At 43.0% G+C, this 18,386-nt stretch overlaps 1 protein-coding gene across 1 annotated transcript in view; it reads right to left on the reverse strand.

The window, feature by feature from the left end:
* PCDH15 (protocadherin related 15) overlaps positions 1–18,386 on the reverse strand; it is a 518,357-nt gene that overhangs the window by 90,143 nt on the left and 409,828 nt on the right. Inside the window, exons 21-22 of the mRNA XM_031063502.1 lie at positions 12,921–13,049; positions 476–781 (exon numbers count right to left, since the gene is read on the reverse strand). Coding sequence (XP_030919362.1) covers positions 476–781; positions 12,921–13,049 — 435 coding nt within the window. The remainder of the gene's footprint in view (positions 1–475; positions 782–12,920; positions 13,050–18,386) is intronic.

Genomic DNA, 18,386 nt, shown 5'->3' on the forward strand with positions numbered 1-18,386 from the left:
TCCTTCCTAACATCTGATTGTATCTCTCCTCTCTTAGCTTAAAACTCTTCCCCTTGGCCTACAGCTGTCTGCCTGTGTAGATGGTGGCAGTGTAGGATTTGCTGTTTCATAATTACTATTATTTCCTAAATAACCCTATCTTTAAAGGGTTTTTTGGTACCTGGCTAAAGGCCAAGCATTTTTCAGAATCACAGAATCCCAGAAGGGTTTGGATTGGAAGGGACATCAAAGCCCATCCAGTGCCACCCCCTGCCATGGGCAGGGACACCTTCCACTATCTTAGGTTGCTCCAAGCTTCATCCAACCTGGCTTTGGACACTTCCAGGGATCCAGAAGCAGACAGAGCTGCTCTGGGCAAAAAAGAACTTACCCCCATGCTCCAGCTCACAATCTTTCACTGCAGTCTCACTGCCGAGTTAAGAACCCTGAATATCACAGAACAACCACGCGCCACATTCACTCACCCCCTCCTCACCTCCAGCTGCAGGAAGACAGTTCCTGGCGGGAGATTCTCTGGCACACAGACAGCGTAGGAGGCGTTGGTGAACACGGGGCTGTTGTCATCGATATCCAGCACCTTGATGGCCAGGGTGAGCGTGGAGCGCCGCGGGTCCACGGCGCCGTCGGTCGCCTCCACCACGAGGTCGTAGTGATCCCTCAGCTCCCTGTCCAGCTTCACTGCTGTGTAAATGCTGCCATTGGAGGTGATCCTGAACAGCTTGTTGAAGTTGGCCAGACTGTAGTGGACCTGCCCATTAACCCCAGCATCTGCATCTGTAGCCTGAAGAGACAGCAGGAAAATCATGGGTTAGCGCACAAATTGCAAACCTCCGAGGGAGACGCCCACAGGAGAGAAATCAGGTGAGGCAGGGAAGGATTCTGCCAAATCTGTGGTGTCTGGAGCAGCCTGCCTCTGTCTGAGCTTTGACTGAAGATAAAACATCCCACAGAAACAAATGGCTCCATTCCCACTGACAGAAGCCAGGCTAACTGGATCCCTTCAAGAGAAAAGGCACATTTAGCTGTTCAGCCTTGGAAACTTTTGCCAGGACAAGAGGACATAGCCTGAAGTTGTGCCAGGGGAGGCTCAGCTTGGCCAGCAGCATGAATTTCAGCATGCAAAGGGTGCTCAGGCCTTGGCAGGGGCTGCCCAGGCAGCTTTGCAGTGCCCAGCCCTGCAGGTGTCCCAGGAAGGGCTGGAGGTGGCACTCAGTGCTCTGGGCTGGGGATCAGGCACAGGCTGGACTCAATCCTGGAAGTTTTCCCATCCTAAATGATTCTGGGATTCTATCCCTATGTTTCTCTGAACTTCAACAGAAGATTAATTTGATGCTTGTGAAGCCAAGCCCTCAGCTAATTCTAATGCTGAAGGATCTTCAGGACTGGGTGGTGTCTGAGAGGAATTTTTATTTAACACTGAAGCAGTGTTTCATTGCTGCCCAAATCCTTATGGAGTATGAATTTAGATGAAGGATGGATGCAGACAGACAGAAGGGACACGTGAGTTAGAAATTTTCTTTCCACTTAACACATTTGTCACACTCAGTGATATTTTCATTGCTACTCTCTGAAGAACTACTTAAATTTCTGTTTTGCTCCTGCTCCTGTTCTTCAAACCCAAACATTATCACATTTCATCCTTATTCTTCTGTGCTCACAACAGGCTGATGATTGCCACAGAAAACCACTTTGATTTCTTTAGTTGGCATCTTTGTTCTCACACACTGAAGCAAGCCTCAGATTTCAGTGTCAGCCAAATAATTCTTGTTATCACATAATTATAGGGATGGACAAAATTAATAGGTTTTCATAGAGCTCTCAGGTTGAAATGCTGACCTGTTATTTTGCCTCCTCTTAATTAAATTAGGGTGTGATGAACAAGGTTATGTAAATTATACAAAGGGCACTCTGCCCTACTCTATTCTCATTTATTTGCCTTTATGAATGACATCTGTGAAGATCATAAGAGATTTGCACATTTTGTTTTCAGAACAGTCACCGGGAATGCTTAATTCTGGTGATGGTGTTTATTGTAAGGCTTGCTAATGAAACCATTTATCTTGCTAGAAATCAATTAAAAGTTAATTAAAATTGCTAATAAGGAAAACAATCACTGTGTTTCTTCCCTGCATCGTGCCCATGTGCTAAGGAGGGTTTGTTACAACTTCATTCTGACTGGTCCATAGGTACATAGCATCCTTCTAATCCACATCTGTCAGCTGGATTTGCTTAATTTCCAATCAATTCCATTTCCTCTGTAGAAGTAACAGATCTAAAACAGCCCAAACAAACAAACAAACCAAAATCCCCAAAGGAATCTCCAAGAGTAATCTGAAATACGCTTATAATTGGAAACCGTGACAAAAAATTCTCACGAGACAACAGTTTTGCATCAGGGTAGTTTGGAGGCATGTTTTAGAATAGATAAACTTCTTGTTTAGGAAAGGAAATTAAAATTACTTTCAAATATATGGCAGGCTTTGCAACTGGGTTCCATAAAACATGACTATGAATGTTGTGAACTCATTTGTGCACATCCTTAGGCAGAAACACCTTTGCCTCGTTCTGCAGGACTGATTTGGTTCACAGAATTCCTGAATGACTGAGGCTGGAAAATCCCTGCCAGCCCATGGAGTCCCAGCTGTGCCCAGTGCCCACCTTGTCCCCAGCCCAGAGCACTGAGTGCCACCTCCAGCCCTTCCTGGGACACCTGCAGGGCTGGGCACTGCAAAGCTCCCTTTGGAGCCAAGGCCTGAGCACCCTTTCCATGGAGAAATGGATAATTCAATATAATCCAATTATCTAATTGGGATTATACCACCAAAACACTGCTGAATAATTAATATTTTTATCACTCTAAACTTGAAAAGAGATAATGTTCTCTCTATGGACAAGAAAGAAAAAGAGTTTAATCTCTTTCCTAAAAGAATCCTGTCTCAAGGGTGCACAACTGTTCCCACATGGAAATAATTTCCCAGAGCCTGTGGGAAGCAGCTCCTTGGACAAGGACTTGGTGTTGGTGTGGACACTCTCTGTCCCTCTTTGCAGTCATCACTCTGTACCAAAATGGACAATTTTAACCCCAATTTCACCCCCAGATCTGTCACCAACAGGTACAAGACTTGCCAGGAAGTGAGGGAACAGGAGATGTGAGGAATGGGGAGCTTTCAGAAAGTTCTGCTTCAAAAAAACAGTCCTGGTTGAATTTATCCAGACCCTGACAACATGAACCAGTGACATCCCAATAAATTTAATCCCATTTGGTCATTACCAACACTGTGTGGAATTCCCTGAGTGAACAGGTACAAAAATGGGGGGAAGCTAAGAAACAGTTCATTCCTGTATCATCTGAATCCTAAACAAAGTCCCAAAGCCAAGGAGAAAAAGGCAGGACTAAAAAGAGGTGAGAACACATTCCTGTGCCCACTCAAGGCTTTCCACAACTCAGCCCCAGTGATTTGCGCAAAAATATGGTGACAGTCCTGAAGTTTTGGTAGTTAAAGGGCCACCAGATGACAGCAGACCCTAAAAGGAGTTGCAGATGTATCTCCAGGCAGAAGGGTCTGCACAGCCTTGCAGAGGCTGCTCCTACCTGACACGAGGCAGCAGAAGCAGCAGCTGTGGTTGCTGGAGGCAACACAGCCCTCAAAGGTCACCGGGAACACAGGCACCATGGAAACTGAGACCAAAAAACCTCAAACCAGAATAAAAAATCCCCAAACAACAGGAGAGAGCTAATAAAAAGAGCTAAACTAGAAAAGGAATAGTAGAGATTTGAAGACAGGGCCATGGTGTCGTTGCATCTCAAATGCTGCCCCATTTCTACCTTGTCCATCTCACTGAATCACAGAATCCCAGACTGGTTTGGGGTGGAAGGACCTTAAACCCCATCCAGTGCCACCTCCTGCCATGGGCAGGGACACCTTCTAGGGTCCCAGGCTGCTCCAGCCTGGCCTTGGGCACTGCCAGGGATCCAGGGGCAGCCCCAGCTGCTCTGGGCACCCTGTGCCAGGGCCTGCCCACCCTGCCAGGGAACAATTCCTAATTCCCAATATCCCATCTGAATTTCCCCTCTGGCACTGGGAACCCATTCCCCCTTGTCCTGTCACTCCAGTTGCTGTTGCAGGGTCCCTCTCCAGCTGCCCTGTGTCCCTTCAGGCCCTGGAAGGAGCTGTGAGGTCTCCACATACCCTTCCCTTCTCCAGGCTGAGCATTCCCAGCTCTCCCAGCCTGGCTCCAGAGGGAAGATGCTCCAGAGCCCTCAGCATCTCCATGGCCTCCTCTGGACCTGCTCCAACAGTTCCATGCCCCTCCTTTTGCTGGGGGCACCAGAACTGGGCACAGAATTCCAGGTGGGGCCTCACCTGAGCAGAAGAGAGGAGGAGCATCCCCTCCCTCCACATTGGGATGAGCCCAGGATACATCTGCTGTTTATCCAGAATCAGGAAAAATGTGTCCATGCAAAGAGACAGAACAAGTACTGCTGATATTCTGGTGACTCCTCAGATCTCCAGGATGACTCTCATTTCCATCTCTAATTCATTAAGTACTGCATGACAAAACAAACATGGAAACCTGGGAGTATGAATGACTCCCTACTCTATTTCCCAGAAAATCCATCCCATATTTATTAGAGATGCCATCCCCTACAAGGTGCCTGCCTTTACCTGATGTGGTAAATTCAGATTTGTGTTAGCAGCTCTGCTTCCACATCACCAGCAAACCCTCAGGAATATAAACCAAGTGTTTCAGAGCAACAAATCATCTCCCTCCATCTCAAACAGCAGGAAAACACAGTCCTGGGAGATGGGAATGACTAAGACACCTCTGAAGGATCATTAACTCTGAATTATAATGACAAGGGCTTGAATGTCAACAATATTCATTATATCATTATCAGCCTTTGCAAAAAAAAAACCCTCCTGTTGTATCCTTAACTCTTGCTCACAATGGTGACAGGATTTAGGCAGGTTAATTGAGGATTTGTGCCTGGAATTTTGGAGCTGGAAAACAGCAAAACAAGGTTACTACTTGGTTACTACTCCAAAGGTTACTGCTCCGAATCAGATACCCACAAGCATGGTGGGTATCTGTAGGAATGTGCTTTTTGTTGATGGAATGACAACATTATCTTTTGTCTTTTTAAAAAGGAAATAAGCTCAGAAGTTTTTTTTTCTTTGATTTGGTGAAAAAGGCATTTCATAGGCTTGGGGAACTTCACTTCAAATTTAAGAATATCAAATTGGACAGGAGCCAAAATGTCTCGCTTGAGCAATTCACTATTTCTGGTATCCCCCTTTCCTGAAGGCTGAAACATTTCTTAGGGACCACTCTGCCACAAAACCAGCTTCCTTCAGTTTAAATTTCCCTTCTTCAGGAGCAAAAGTTCCCCACAATCCCTACCCAAGCCAACCAAACTCCTGATTTTGGACAGCTCCCCCAGTATTCCACAGCTCAAGGCAGGAATTGTGCTGGAGGATCCAAGTGATGCTGTTGGTGAGAATTATAGTTCTTGTGGCAGATAACATGGTTCTTTTATACTAGGGGTTTCATAGGTTTGTTATTGAGGGTTTAATGGGTTTATTACTCTGGGTTGGAAGTATTCCCAAGTCCCTCATTTGAGTCAAACAGCAAATCAAGCGTAGGTGGGAGCGTTAGATTGGATTTTGGACTTGTTTTGCAGGGAGATTACAGTTTGTGCCCACAGGACAAAATTAACATCTCCCAGATGCAGTCAGAGGCCACAAATATCTGAAATGTGCCTGACCTCTTTGTCATAAACCAAATATCTGTAAATATTTTAAGGAGGGAAAAACATCAGTCATCCATAAAAGTTTGGATTTTCCTTCTTTCCTAAAGTTCAGAAAGGTTTTTCCTCTCTTTTGCTACTTCTTGCCAGCTTTTACACAGCCTTTCACTTTTTATATTTTCTATGGATGGAGCTGCTTTGCTGGGAGGAAAGGCTGGGAGAGCTGGGATTGTTCACCTGGAGAGGAGAAACTTTGGGGTGACCAAATTGTGGCCTTGCAGGGCCTGAAGGGGCTCCAGGAGAGATGGAGAGACTGTGGACAAGGGATGGAGGGACAGGACACAGGGAATGGCTTCCCAGTGCCAGAGGGCAGGGCTGGATGGGATATTGGGAATTAGGAATTGTTCCCTGGCAGGGTGGGCAGGCCCTGGCACAGGGTGCCCAGAGCAGCTGGGGCTGCCCCTGGATCCCTGGCAATGCCCAAGGCCAGGCTGGAGCAGCCTGGGACAGTGGAAGGTGTCCCTGCCCATGGCAGGGGTGGCACTGGATGGGCTTTGAGGTCCCTTCCAACCCAAACCAGTCTGGGATTCTTTGATTTTGGCTGTCTTGCAATTTTCAAGGCAAATTCTCCTTCTTTGAGACCCAAGTGCACACACACCCTTTGGAAAAACCCTGCGGGTTCTGTGGGTATCCTCCAGGAACTTGAGCATCCTACTGAATTCCCAGGTCATGGCAGCTTATCCTTCACTCCACTCAGAGCAGGATAAAGGAAACACCCTGTAAATTTTCAAATACTGGCATAATTTTCAACCCTGCCCTATTTTTAGGCATTCCACAAGCCAGAAGAGCCCAGGATGATTACTTCTAAGGTCTCTGCCAATTCCAGCGCACCTGGAAGGTTAATTCCAAAACCAATTAAATGTGCTTCCAAACAAAACTGCACATTAAGAGCAGCTAAACCCTAAGAGCAAATATAAATGAAAATAAATGAAATTCCAAAAGCTCATGGCTGCAACCCTACCACTGGATGGGCTGGTGAACCTCCTACATGAGTTAATAACATTTTAATGCTTCATAGCTTCAACCAGCCCAGCTTTCTTCAGGCTGGCACACAACAAAATCCTAACCTTGGAGACTAGGTTGTCCTTGAAGGATGATTAAAAAATTTGGGGTTTTGATGAGCGTGTTCTTTGGCGATGATATGATAGAGAGATTAAACCAATGAATTTGCACACTAGCAAAAACCAAAACACCAAAAAGCCCTCCCAAAACAAAAACTTTCTAAATCACAGATGGGATACACCATTTAAACTCTGCACATTTATCTAGGCTCCCAAATATTTCTCTAAAGTTTTTTTTTTGGCATTTCTCTTGACTTTGAGTTGGGAGGGATCCTTAAAGCCCATCCAGTGCCACCTCCTGCCATGGGCAGGGACACCTTCCACTATCCCAGGCTGCTCCAAGTCCCATCCAGCCTGGCCTTGGGCACTGCCAGGGATGGGAATCAGGCATCAAAATCCTAAAAGGGCATGAACCAGAGACATGAAATCACCGATTCAGAAGATTTAGTTTGGCATCAAGCTGAAAGAGATAACAGGGCTTAAAGGCATCCCAAAATGTAAAGTGTCAGCAGACAAAACCAAGAATTCCTTTCGAGGAAAATCCTTGGAGTCTCAACAATCAACTGCCATGAACATGCTGATAACAAATATCAATATTTCTACTGCACTAAAGCACAAATATTATCTGGAAGGCAAAGATGCAGATGAATGCACAAATATAATAAATTTTGGGAACAGGGAAGACAAGAGCACAGCTTTTGAAATCCCTTTTGCTTCAGAGGCCACGTTATGGGTGGCAAGGAGCTTTTTTAAACTCTTTGAGCTGTGCCCAAGCTGACCTAAGTTCAAGGAACAGTGGAAAAAGATGAGGAACTGTGGCTGCAGCCACTGCTGCCAAATATCCTCCAGGAATTCCCTGGTGCCAGCAGGAAGAGGTAATTCTAGCACTGATGGTCTAGAATGGAAATAAACAGCCCAAATTTATAATCCCACCTCTTTCTCCTGGTGCCACAGCTTTGGACTTGAGACATCAATCATGTTGTAAGGGGAATTTGCCTGTTAACAAACATGAAAATCCAGCTAGAAGTACATGAAATTTTTTTCTGTGACCAGCATCTCCATGAGGATTTTGAGAGAGACAGTGCTGAAAGCCTTATTAAAGTCCTTTCTATCTTCCCTGGGGACAAATTCCTTAATAAACTGAAGAAAATTATATCACCAAGGTTCTCTCTCAATGATCTTGTGATCACCCAACCACTTAGAAGAAATGAAGTCTGAACTTTCTCTGCTTGGAGTTCACATGCCACATTCTGATTCTCTCATTTTGGGGTCTGATTTGTTTTTTTATGGATTCTGACTCAAATCCCAGCTGCTCCTGCTGGTTTTACATTTATGAGATGAATTCAAGCTGCGTTGTTAGCCACTGGGTCATGCAGTGAGCAGGAGTCCTGGACTCACTCTGGGTATTGGAGATTTACCTCAGAGCCTGTGATTTTATTCTTCCCCAAAGGCTTAGGTCCTTTCTTTCTGTATTGTCCTCTCCTGCCATTAAATCCCCTTTTTTCCTGGATTTTTCCTATCTTTTCCACCTCTAATTTTAATTCCTTTTCCTCCTGGATTGTCCTCTCTGCCAATAAATCTCCTTCTTTTCCTGGTCTTCTCCTGTTTCCTCTACCTCTAATATTCCTTCAAGTTGTCCTAAAGTCTAGGAAATTTGGGAATTTAATGTCAGGAGCCTGTATTTTTAACACAAAGTGTAATCTGCAGTGGAGGTTTTGGGAAATCACACCCTTCACACCAAAAACAAAGCAGTGGGGATTTAGGAAAACTCAGATTCCTTTCTAGACTTTTCCACAAGATCCTGTAATGTAATAAAATGACAGAATAACAGATGCTTTGGGATGGGAAGGACCTTAAAGCTCATCTCATCCCAACCATGCCATGTGCATGGGCAATAATTCCTCACCAGCGTTTTAAGGAGTTTTTCCTGCTTGTAGAAACACAGGAGGAGCTGCTTGTGGGAGATCTCTAGAGGTCATTTAGTCCAACACAACAAGCTTTACCCAACAGCCATGAAATTTAAATCAGGCTTTAGATCCAGGGTTTATCACCTTATAAATATATTAAATAAAAACAGGAGCATGTAAGAATTCACTGATACCCATGGACCGAAAGCTTTTTGGGAAATAATTACATTTCACCAGCATTCAGGAGGCCTAGTACAGTACAACCAAATAAATTCCCCCAAACTTTCTCATTTTTTCCAGTAGGAAGAATAGGTCCATCCTAAAAACCAACTTTCTTAAAGCATTTCTTTCGTAACTTAAAACCAAGCAGGTGACACCAAGAGGTATCACACACCCTGCAAACTGTTCTCATTACTGGAATTAATTTATCCTGTTTCCATTTTAGGGAAGATCCAAGTGCCAGTGATAGTTGAACACATAATTCTTTATCCCCATTTTCGATCTCATTTCCTTCCCTATCTCTCTTTGATAGCAACACATTCATGCTGGAGTTTTCACACAGTGCTGATCAATGACACCAAAATATCCAACAATAAATGAATTATGGGCCTGGGTGAAAGAATCTGACTATAAATAAAACCCCAAATGAATAAAAACTTCTGTCAAGGGATGTCTTTCCTCTCCAGGGCCCCATCAGCTCAACAACTTTTTATTTAACCCCAGGCTGCTTTTTTAGAGTCTGCAATAAACTGCTGGGGACTGTCTCCCCCTGCCCAAGGCTGTGAACATGCTTGCAGATCAATATATTGATCCCTTTCCTAAGTGTCATTCCATCTTTTTTACCTCCCATGCCCCTGGGATTGATTGAAGCGCAGTGTACAATGCAAACATCCTGATACCCCATCTCCAGCTGGTTTAGACTGCAACAAAGTGCCTGAATTTCACTGTGGAGTTTCCAGCTGGAGCTTTTTGGATTCCTGGGAGCCCTTTGTGGAGACTTCCACACAGCAGCAGCTGTGCTCCTGCCTTGCTGGGAGATCCCCAGGATCAGAGGGGAAGCAGCAGCAGGGAATCCAACCCACCTCTGACTGCCCCAATTTAGAGAACACAGTGTGAAATAAAAGGATTGGAAACACATCAGCTCCACTGGCAGCATTATCCTGTCTGGCTTTTGTTCTTTTCATCTTCAGGAGGCTCCTGGAGTGCCCACAGGCAGCACTCCTGTGCCAGTGCCTCCTGCAGCTCCAGCTGGCAGCAGAGCTGCTGGAGAGGGAGAGCACTTCCAAGGGTGGATATTGCCTGCCTGCATGGAATAAATGCTCCAAACTGTGGCATTCACATTCTCTGATAAAATCCCTTCGCCCAGGATTTTTCTCCTGGGAAGCTGAGAGGCCTCAGAGAAAAGGAAAACAATTCTTATCTCATTTGCTTCTCATGTGTTGTGCTCATGTGGAATGTGCTTGGAGATTGTTTCATTGGATTCTGCTGTGAGTTGTTTTCACTCATCGGTCAATCAAGGCCAAGCCATGTTGGGACTCTGGAAAGAGTCACAAGTTTTCATTACTATCTTTTTAGCCTTCTGTAAGTATCCTTTCTGTATTCTTTAGTGTAGTTTAATATAATATTCTTTAATATAATATAGTATTATAAAGTAATAAATTAGCCTTCTGAGAACATGGAGTCAGATGCATCATTCCTGCCTCAGGACATTTCCAGCAAATACAATACCAAACCCTCCCTCTCCCACAGGAAACCCCTCCCTGCCTTCCTGCTACATTTCTTTGGGAAACCAGCCCCAAATATTATCAGAGTCCTTATGGGAATCCATTTGAAAGTCCAGCTTTCCCACAGAAAGCAAAGCAAAGCATGGAAATCTCTGGTCTGTGGCAGGAGTTATTCCTGGGAGTGTTCAGATTGATTTATATCCCAAATTGCTTAAAATTCCCCATCCCTGGAAGTGTCCAGGACCAGCCTGGACAGGGCTCGGAGCAAGCTGGGATGGTGGAAGGTTTCCCTGCCCATGGCAGGGCTGGAATTGGATGAGATTTAAGATCCCAAGCCAAACCACCCTGGAATTCTGACAGTGAGCCCAAGCACCCAATCCTGAGACCAAACATCCTGAGTCAAAAATCCTGAGGGATCAAAGTGGTTGAGCACCTTTTCCATGGCCTTCCTCACCAGGTTCTCTGCTCCCATGAGCAGCAGGGACAGATCTTGAGTTTTAAGGTAAAAATCTCTTGCTAATTTTTTATTTTTCCCCCAGGCAAAATGGGAAGGTGGCATTCCAAAGGGAAAGGGACACCACAAAATCTGTCTTTTTATTTAAAATCCTCTGTATGACTGCTTGCTCTGGTGGATTTTAGGTTTCTGTTTGAAATGAATAAAAAGTTTTCTGAAAAGCAGCTTGGTTAATCAATGGGCTAATTCTTGGTAGGGAAAACACACAGCACTACAAGGATTTCTTCTTTTACCAGGTATTCCCACCTTAAATAGCTCTTTATGTACATTTTATCCACATTAAAGCTTCCACACAAAATTTATTCCCATTAACACCTCCCCTATACCCGCTGTGGCTTTATCTACAGTGAAGCACAACACACCAAAAGCCATTTCAGTTTTTAAGGAATATCCTCAAACAACACAGCTACACCCAAACTCTCATCACCATTATTTCAATAACCTCACTGGAGCCAGAAAAAAAAAATCCAAATGCCCCAATTTCTCTTTTCAATACCCCAGAATGGCATTTCCAATGGGTATCCCTACATCAATTTGCAGTTGTGAACATGAGAGAGGAGAAATACACCCAATATTTAGGCTATAAAGAAAAAGCTTTCTCCATCCAGGGATAAGCAGGACAGGAAATGACAGAAGCAGTTTCTGTCACTTCAAGTAGGAATAAACTATCCCAAGACCACAATAAATATTCTCATTTCCACACAACTAGGAAATTGCACTCATTTAGAAGCCAGGGAGCTTCTTGTGGCAATTATTTGTTGTATTTTACAGTTCTGTCACAGCTAAAAATAGAGGCAGGCTCGTGTTTGAGAAGATGATTGAGCCTTGAGGGCCCCAGCAAAGCACAAAATGGATTTGAAGGATATTTGGGACTGATTTGAAATGTTCTACCTGTGCCTTTTAGGATGCAAAATGAAAAACAACCACACAGGAAGGCAATGACAAAAAGCAGAGCAATAATTTAACCATTTTTCAAAACTGACTTAATTGCACCAAAGGATCCAAACTTCATCCAAGACCAGCTCTGATTTCTTATGAAATAAAATAAGGATGGGAAGGGACATGATTATTATGGGTATTTGGGTTCCCATGGTACCCAAAATGTCCTGATTTCTGAAGCTTCTACGTAAGGAGCTCCCACTTTCTTTTGATATGGTTGCTGCTGGGGAAAAAAAAAGGCACATTTTCCACCTAAATTCCTGAAAAATGCTTCCCAATTCCACTTTTACCTACAGCTCCTGCTGGATCCAACCTTAGTGCAGCAGATATGACACATTATATTCAACTACTGGATTGAAAACCCCTCTAATTAGTATTTTCTTTTTTCCCTTTAGTCAGGAAAAACAAACATTACCAAAAAAAAGTGATGTTTTCTTCAAGAGACTGAATCCATGTGTTACAAAAATTTACAACTTCAAACCCTCAAATTTACACTATCCCCTATTGTTATACCAGGTCAGCAATTATATTTCACTCAAGGGTTGAACTGATTTTCCCCTTAATGGCCTCAAAATTTCCTCTAGGTGTGACAATTTCCTACACCCGGGTGTCACTTGCTCAGCACGTTCAAGTTCCATCTCAAAACAAATCATTTAAAAATGTGGCAACACCGTTTTGACCCTGTAAATCTGTTACCAGCAGGTTTTACAGTGGAATTTCCTAAAAAGAAAAAGCTTTTTAATGTGCTGTTTTTAAGTGACAAAGTGTTTTCAATACTTAGCACAGAGAAGAAAACAATTCCAATATTTTAAAGCCCCCAAATGTGACTCTGTAGCCACAAATGGAGAGTTTGCATTTCAGCTGAAGATATTTGGATGGGTTTTTGTCTGAGGCACAATTATTTTGTGCCCTTTCCTCATCATCTGGACAGCTTGGATAATAAAATACACAATTTTATTGACTTACCCTTACTTGACCAACAAAAGCATTGGCTTCCTCTTCCTGCACAGAGAGATTTCTGGGGAGAAACATGTCAAAAACTGGTCCGTTGTCATTGACATCTGTCACCACTATATTGACAGTAGCAGTTGAAGTCTAGGCAGAAAAAGAACATTTTGAAGAAATTCTCTTTATTTTACAGCTCCCCAGGTTAGAACCCTGCTGATACTTATTGGGCAGAATCACAGGTAAGCAGATAATCAATTTTTTAAACATGTTTTTGTGAAAAGAGAAGCATTTCAAGAGTTTATTTTGAATTTTTGGAAGACAAAACAAGCTCCAGACTGACTGATATATTAGAGATGCATGAAAAATATCAGTTAGCTTTTAGTTTTTATACAGTACTTTAAGGATTTAAGGAGTATTTTTTGTTAGTGGAAGGAAAAATCTGGAAATATCAAAATTTGCCACAATGTGAAAAGGAAATTAGTGATTTATCAACCAACATACACCAGAGTGATGATTAACTAAGCTGATTAAGTGACACAATCATCCTGTATCATCCCCCTGCATCATCCTCCCCCCACCCAACCATGATGTTCTATTTTGCAACCCAATTTTAACATCCCAGGAGGTGGGAACAGCAGAATTCACTGTATTTAATATAAAATGTCAACAAAATATGTCTGTGGAAATTTTCTCTCCCAATCCAAAATGTGGAGAGGTGCTGGCTTGAGTCACATCCCTTTGCTCTGCTCCCATAGACTGAGAGCTCCAGATCAAACCCCCACATTGTTGTATTTAATAAATTATTGTGTTTAATAGATTGAATTTTAAATCAATTCATGCAACTCAGTGTCTTAAAGCTTTAATCTTGTGTGTTCTGATGCTTTGCATCAAATTCCTCTGAGGGAAATTTGGGCCCTTTTGGGGGGCTGGAGCGTGTCCAGGGCAGGGAACGGAGCTGGGGAAGGGGCTGGAGCCCCAGGAGGGGCTGAGGGAGCTGGCAAGGGGCTCAGCCTGGAGCAAAGGAGGCTCAGGGGGACCTTGTGGCTCTGCACAACTCCCTGCCAGGAGGGGACAGCCAGGGGGGGTCGGGCTGTGCTGCCAGGGAACAGGGACAGGACAAGGGGAAAGGGCCTCAAGCTGGGCCAGGGGAGGCTCAGCTTGGCCAGCAGCAGGAGTTTCTGCATGGAAGTGTTTAAAAAGTGAGAGCATGTGGCACTTTGCAGTTGTGGTTTAGTTACAAGGCGGTGCCTGGTCATGGGTTGGACTTGCTAACCTTGGAGGTCGTTTGCAACCATAAAAATTCCATGATTCCATGGAAATGTTTATGACAGGACACTCACAGGAATTACATTGTGCAGATGGGACCCCAGAAGAAATGCCTTTGCTTTAGGAAGAACAAACCTGTTTGAAAGCGGCACCTCACAGGCTTCATAGGGAAACCTGCAGCCATCTTCCCTCAACAAAAACCTCAAACCAGCAAAATAGAGAAACAAAGAAAAGAACAAAACCAAAGAAAACCCCAAGCAAAAAGTCTGAATGGAGACCTGCATCTTCTGGTGCTCTACTGGCGTCAAAATCAGCTTTTCTCAGCTGGTGTGCTTTCAGTGTCCCATGAGCTCCCAACATCTGCATAAAATAACTCCTCACTATTTAAAAAATTCAAAAATCCAGAGGATTTTGAACCAAGCCAGCACAAGGCGCTCCCAGGCTGGCAGCTTCTGTTTACTGAGCCCCAGTTATTTGCTAATTGTTCCTGAAGCTGCCATTCCCACATCCCATTTCTAAAAGGAAAATGAACTTTCTGCCTTCTTGACCAGGCAAAAGCCGCACAGTTTGCTCTGCTGTGATGCACACTGAATGTAAATCAGCTTTTCCAAAGGTAACTCAGCTCCATGAAATTCAGGGAAATAAACACCCTCACACTTAATAAACTGAGGCAACGTGGTGTTAAATAGCAACGGCTTAAAGCAGAAATTCCCATTAGGAAAAAAAATTCTTTTCATTCCAGATAATTTTCACGGGCTGTGGTTGATCATCTGCAGCATTTTGTCTCTTTGAGAGGATTTTAGAAGGAGAAAGGGAGGAAGGAAAAGAAATGTTTGGGATTTTTTTTTCCAACTCTTGCTAAGGATTTTCAGTATTTTTCACATTCCTGGCCATTCTTTATTCATCTTAAGCACCCTCCCTGTCAGCCAACACATGCAGGTCAGTGCTCCACTTGTCATATTTAAATTTTCACTTCTGAATTTGAAAGGCAAGATTTTTGCAAAGAAATAATATTTTGCAAGGGGAAAAAAACCACCTTAATGAGATGCCAAATAGCAGAATTAGTTTGGGAAATTTTATCAAATGCTCCTCTCCCTAAACTTGTGTTTGTTCAAATTAGATGCTCTAAGAAGACCAACATTTCAAGTAATCCCTGTTTTTATATGAGTCATAGCTTAGAAAATTATCAGATGTGAATGAATTCAGAAATCACTGTAATAAGACCAGTATTTCAAATAATCTTCATTTTTTTATGAATTACAATTTATCAAATGACCCACAGTGGGTGAAATCACAAGGAGCATTCAAAGCAGACTCCGGGTTAGCAGCAACCCCCTGGGCTCTCTTCCTTAAAATCAGTAACAGATCCTGAAACTGAGAAAGGAAATGGGAATAACTTCAAAATCTCCCTGTTTCACCCAAATACAGGAAACATTTTTTATCTCACTGCTGTCTCAGCAATGCCCACCTTTACCATGAAGTGGGACTCACCTGTCTTTGAGGGCAGCACTTCTCTCATTAACATCAGAAAGTGCTGTGATCAAAGATTATTGACCAAAACCAACGTTTTTACATCCCCATTAGATGGCTCCAAAGATTTGTTGAAGCTCCAACCTCAGATTGATGTGCTGCTCTGAAAAAAGCCCTTATTTGACAACCAGAATGAATTACAGGGGCTTCTCCAGAACTGCAGCACGGAGCAGGATTGGGAACAACTTCATCAACCCTGCTGGGAATCACTGAAAAGTCACCAGACACTAAAATCCCACTGACTAAATAATCAGGGATAAACCAGAGCCTCTTTTCAGCCTGCCACTGGATCAGAACATATGGAAAAATGTGGAGATCCTGGCACAGGGTGCCCAGAGCAGCTGGGGCTGCCCCTGGATCCCTGGAAGTGCCCAAGGCCAGGCTGGACTTTGGGAGCGGAAAGTGGGTTTGTAGAGGATGCTAAAAGAGGCACAGAAACAACAAAAAGGTCTTCAGGTCTTCACAAATATTTAAATATTTAAAACTATTTAAAGAATAAAACTATTTAAAGAATTCGTTCCCTAAAATAATGAGATACCCTAAATTCACAGCTGGTTTTCCAGGGATACTCTTCATGCAAATCCAGCACAGGAAAGTTTGAGAACTGCTTTGCCTGGTTAAAAATGAGGCTTTTCTACAACAGAATCATCAAGCACAGTTTGGGAAGGAATCCTAAAGCTATTCCTGGAAATTTAACCAGGGAAAAAGCCATCTCAGCCTCATATCAGGCATTTCCTATTCATTACTGGAGAAACCCTGCTAACTTCTCTTTTATAATGAACATAAATAAAAGATCCAGAGCAGCAGTTTAGATCTTTCTTAGGGGCCCTCAATTATTTCTTACATAGACAATTCTTCCCTAAGCAATAATTGTAAAATTTACATTGTCTGCACAAGTCCTAAGGATGCCAGGCCCTGATAAATGTTATGGATGATAAATCTGAAGGAAATTCCACTTTGTTTTTATTTTATTTGCACCCTGTCATTTAAATTGAAGTTGGGAATTGATGAGAGCATTCTATGCCTTGGAGAGGAAACATTCTTGGCTCTGATGTCGAGCAAGTTTATTAATTTGGACAAACTCTTAGACAAACCTGTCATGTTCAGAGATAAGCAGTTTGCAAATAATGCAATTGGAGGCAAAGCCTTTATTTGATCAAAAAAGAAATAGTAAATAATTCTGCTGATCTCCATATCAGGATTTATTGATATTCATCTCAAGAAATCCATATTTGAGTGGGGAATTCTGTGATTCCATTTTCAAACCTTCTTTCCTTCCATGAGAAGTTTAAAAGAAGTATCTCCCAACCCTCTGCAAGCTAGAAAGAGGAAATTGCCAGCTGGACTGCAAAGAAATTTTGGAGAGAAGACTCTGAGGGGAAGGGAAGTGTAATTCTGCAGTTGTTAATAATTACACTAATGAGAAAAAATCCCAATAAGCCTGGAAACGAGACAAAGAGAAAAACTGTCAAAACTCCAAAATAAAGCCCAAAGGAAAAGCTCCCAAAATGAAAACCTTATACATCACAAAAGAGAACAGAAAATATGAGAAAGGAAGAGAAAATCATGGACATTTAAGGCACATTATTGACAAACAGATAGCTTTTTCTTTTTTCTGACCAAAGCCATGTGTATTTATTTCAAACTTCTCCCTCTGAAAGGTGAAGACAGGAATTCTTGCCTTGGAATTGCATCCAAACACACCCCAATTTGTGAACACAAACTGAGCTTGGAATGTGGTTTTTCCTTCACATTCCACTTTGCCCATCCACAACTAAAAGCTCATTACTTGGGAAATAAAAGCATTTTCCTGCCTGCTAAATTAATGCAACCTTAACTGTTTTTTGTTGTTGGATTGTTAATGGTGACAGGTTGTGTTTTCCAGGGAAAACCCACAAGCCTGTTAATGCTCCAGGTCATAACTCAGAACAACAATAATTTGGGAAGCACAGCTGAGCATTTTAAACAATCAGGAGCATTCCAGGGAAGAGTAATGGAAAGGTGGCAGCCAGGTCACCCCATTCCACAGAAAGCCAAGGTGCTGGGTGAGGGCATAAGGGGCTCTGGATTAATTTTGATAGAATTAGCAATCCCTTAAAGTCAAATGGTGTCACCATGACTACACCACATGAATCATTTAAATCAGCCTTGGGGCTTAGAAAAGAGAAACCTCAATTACTCTGTGCCACTGCAGTCTTGTCAAACCTCTCTTAGGCCCTTTGGTAATAACAGAGAAAAACAAGCAAGAAAAAATCCAAAAACCATAAATAGTAATGACACAGAAAAACAAGCAAGAAAAAATCCAAAAACCTTAAAAACCCCCAAAAATCCAGGTGTGTGGGACCACAGACTTTGCAAATGCAAAAATGAGCTCAACAGACTTCAGTGGTGATGATGGGGGTTTCTCTAAAGAATATCTGGGATCAAAAATACCACAGAGAGCCAATACCACCTTGTATCCTATCCTAAATTCCAGTGGATTTTAGGGCAGGCACAGAGCATTGGCCTGGAAAGAGCGAGATGTCTTCTCCAGTATGAGAGGAAATGACCTGGAGTTGTGCCAGGGGATGTTTAGCTTGGATAGGAAAGAAAATATCTTCACTAAAAACATTGTGAAATACTGGAACAGCTTCTGAGGAAGTGGTGGAGTCCTCATCCCTGGAAGTGTTCAGGACACGTGTGGATGTG

Source organism: Geospiza fortis, unplaced genomic scaffold (genome assembly GCF_000277835.1).
Source record: "Geospiza fortis unplaced genomic scaffold, GeoFor_1.0 scaffold284, whole genome shotgun sequence".
Classification (NCBI taxonomy): domain Eukaryota; kingdom Metazoa; phylum Chordata; class Aves; order Passeriformes; family Thraupidae; genus Geospiza; species Geospiza fortis.